The 2,489-nt window shown below is 36.5% G+C and overlaps 1 protein-coding gene across 1 annotated transcript; it reads right to left on the reverse strand.

Annotated features, from left to right (window-relative positions):
• Positions 1-336: 336 nt before the first annotated feature.
• LOC122049584 (transcription factor bHLH167-like) lies at positions 337-1,616 on the reverse strand. The gene is made up of 3 exons (XM_042610955.1): positions 1,322-1,616; positions 874-1,197; positions 337-790 (listed from the first exon to the last, which is right to left on the reverse strand). Exons 1-3 carry the CDS (start codon positions 1,466-1,468, stop codon positions 722-724), a joined length of 540 nt encoding a protein of 179 aa, XP_042466889.1. The 5' UTR covers positions 1,469-1,616; the 3' UTR covers positions 337-721.
• Positions 1,617-2,489: the final 873 nt, after the last annotated feature.

Below are 2,489 nucleotides of genomic sequence, written 5' to 3' on the forward strand. Positions count from 1 at the left end.
AGGGCCCTCCACAATCTACCTTTTCAATTCATAGCTTGTAATGGCTCAATGGTTAACATGAAGTGACATGGAGGAGATTAAGAAGGATCGTATCGTCTTTGGGATTTAGAATGTCTATAAATACTAAAACATGTCCACTATAGAGATCTACACTTCATTATTGTCAGACAACTCCAACGCCCAACGCTCTCTAACGTATTCTCTGTTACATAGAGGACAACTTTCCTTTCTCATAGTATCATCCACCTCAGCCTTCAGAGCACTTGTAGATTCCTATATAACCCTTTTAGGAGTCAACTCACAAGTATTACAATATATCAAGATGACAATGCTTATAGAAACATAAGATCGCTACAGATATATTAATTATAGGAGAATAACATTGTGTAATAAAAAAGGGAGTTTTTTTTTTTATTTTTCCCAAAATAGAAAGAAAAACATTCTAGTATTGGGAGTCATCAAGCGACACGTACCGTAGATTCCAGATGGTTTTTCTAGCTATAAATTAAAGACGTACGAATTGTCTTAATCAGAAGCCTCCTTGGCAAGTTGCTTCCTGAAGCTTCCCAACTCTTCCTAACGATGAATCCAAGAAAGTCGTCACGAAATGCTTCACCGCGCCTCAGAATGAAGAAAGTAGAGATCGGCTAAAATAACTACATCGGTACAATTCGCTGCACGCAGTTGTAATATTTTGACAGAACACGTAAACTCGTAATAGCTAATTAACCAACTCCTTCAATCTCTGAGTGACCCTTGAAGCATCCAACCCAATTCTGGAGCTGACGGCCTGCAGACAACAAGACTTGCAGCCAATTAGGATGCATCTGTTGCGGCAAAGAGACCACAAGATTCGTGGCTAATTGTACCAACCTGTGAATGGATTATATGGAAGATCTTGTCTCCCACAACCGAGAAGTTCGCATTCACAACTTTAGCTCCTTCTTCCTCGAGAACACTGATCACCTCGTGGAACAAAAACCTTTTGCTCACACGGCTTATCACGATCAGTACCTCCAAGTTCACATCGTTGCATCTTACTTCGACAATTGGCAGTCCAAAGCCGATGCCCACGTCCGTGCTCCTCATTTTACTCACCTGCAGCAGCCTTCTTTGCTTCAAAATTTCAATCCTTTCTCGAAGGATTTTGATATAAGATGTTGCATCTTCCAAGTTGTCTTGCTGCGTCAAAACATCCTAGAAGATTGCAGGAAGCTTAATTTTATATATTTACCAAGTTAATTAATTGTATATATAGGCTAGCTATGGAAGCTTTTGAAACAAAGGAGATAAATGAATGCGTGTAGATGTAGATTATGACCTTGTGAATGTTTCTGTGTTCTTTAGGGATGATGGAGGAAAGCTTGGAGCACAACTTCTTCATATGCGTTCTCCTGTTTTTCTCCACTGTCTTCCTCTCCACCTTACGAATACTGGTTCCATGGCTGCCAATGTTGTTCACCTTCATGCTCGCTTCTCTCTGCCCCCCTCTCTCTCTCTCTGTAGGATATGTGTTGAGCAAACTCGTTGTCAAATTTAATTCATATAGACATGAGATAGAAAGAAAAGAAGAAGAACGCGAAGGGATCTGCGTGTCTCAATCAACTGTCATTCAAGTCTGCAGAGAGGAAGAAGAGAACAGATGATGAGACGTCTTCCTCCTAATTAACTTTTGCAAGTTTAGATTGAGACAAGACACAATCTTGAAACGTCGCAGCATTTCACAAAACGACAATTTTTCGGCAAATTCTTAAAAGACGCACATTAAATTCAGGATTCGCAAAATACGTACGAATGTTTCATTATTTTCAAAAGATATATAAAATTATAATTTTATAGATATGTAACTTCTCATTTTTTTACTTTTTCTCTTTTCTGCAAAATTAAATTAATAATAACTTACCAAAACAGCACACGCTAAAATTTTGAATTGATCGCACACTATTAAAAAAACAAATTAGTAAAATAGCAACGAAATAATTCGTTGCATTTAGTATGAATTAAATTATATAATCACTAAGTTTAACGACAGAATGTAAACTCGTTGCTAAATTTTAAAAAATAAAATCATTATTAAAACACTACAATATTAGTAACGAAATATTTCGTCACTAAATATAGATGATTAGCAACGAAAATAAACAAATAATGTCACTAAACACAGATTATTAGTAATGAAAAATACTAATTTTCTAAAAGACACACCATACTTTGTTAATTATTAAAGGGCACAACTTTTTTCAATTTTACCCTGAATCAAATCTAATTTTGTTCTCCTTTCTTTTCTCCTTACTATACATGCAACATCTTTTTCTATTTCCTTTCATCTCTTTTCTTTCCTCTTTATTTTTTCCATTAATGTGACAAAAGATGATTCGCTCATCCTCAGTACCTTCGTCAACCCGTCCCTAGGCCAATACGGAGGATGTAAATCATGAGTGACAACTAGTCATTAATGCAAGTGACTAAGGCATGAGGGAAGCATGCTC

This window comes from Zingiber officinale, chromosome 2B, assembly GCF_018446385.1.
Source record: "Zingiber officinale cultivar Zhangliang chromosome 2B, Zo_v1.1, whole genome shotgun sequence".
Classification (NCBI taxonomy): Eukaryota; Viridiplantae; Streptophyta; class Magnoliopsida; order Zingiberales; family Zingiberaceae; genus Zingiber; species Zingiber officinale.

Bases quoted from the DNA above. Each gene is read 5' to 3' on its own strand.
- LOC122049584 (XM_042610955.1), bottom strand. From the start codon at position 1,468: ATGAAGGTGAACAACATTGGCAGCCATGGAACCAGTATTCGTAAGGTG. The intron at 1,198-1,321 runs GTCATAATCTAC...GCAATCTTCTAG, and splicing joins AACACAGAAACATTCACAAG to GATGTTTTGACGCAGCAAGA. The intron at 791-873 runs GTTGGTACAATT...TGTTGTCTGCAG, and splicing joins TCCATATAATCCATTCACAG to GCCGTCAGCTCCAGAATTGG.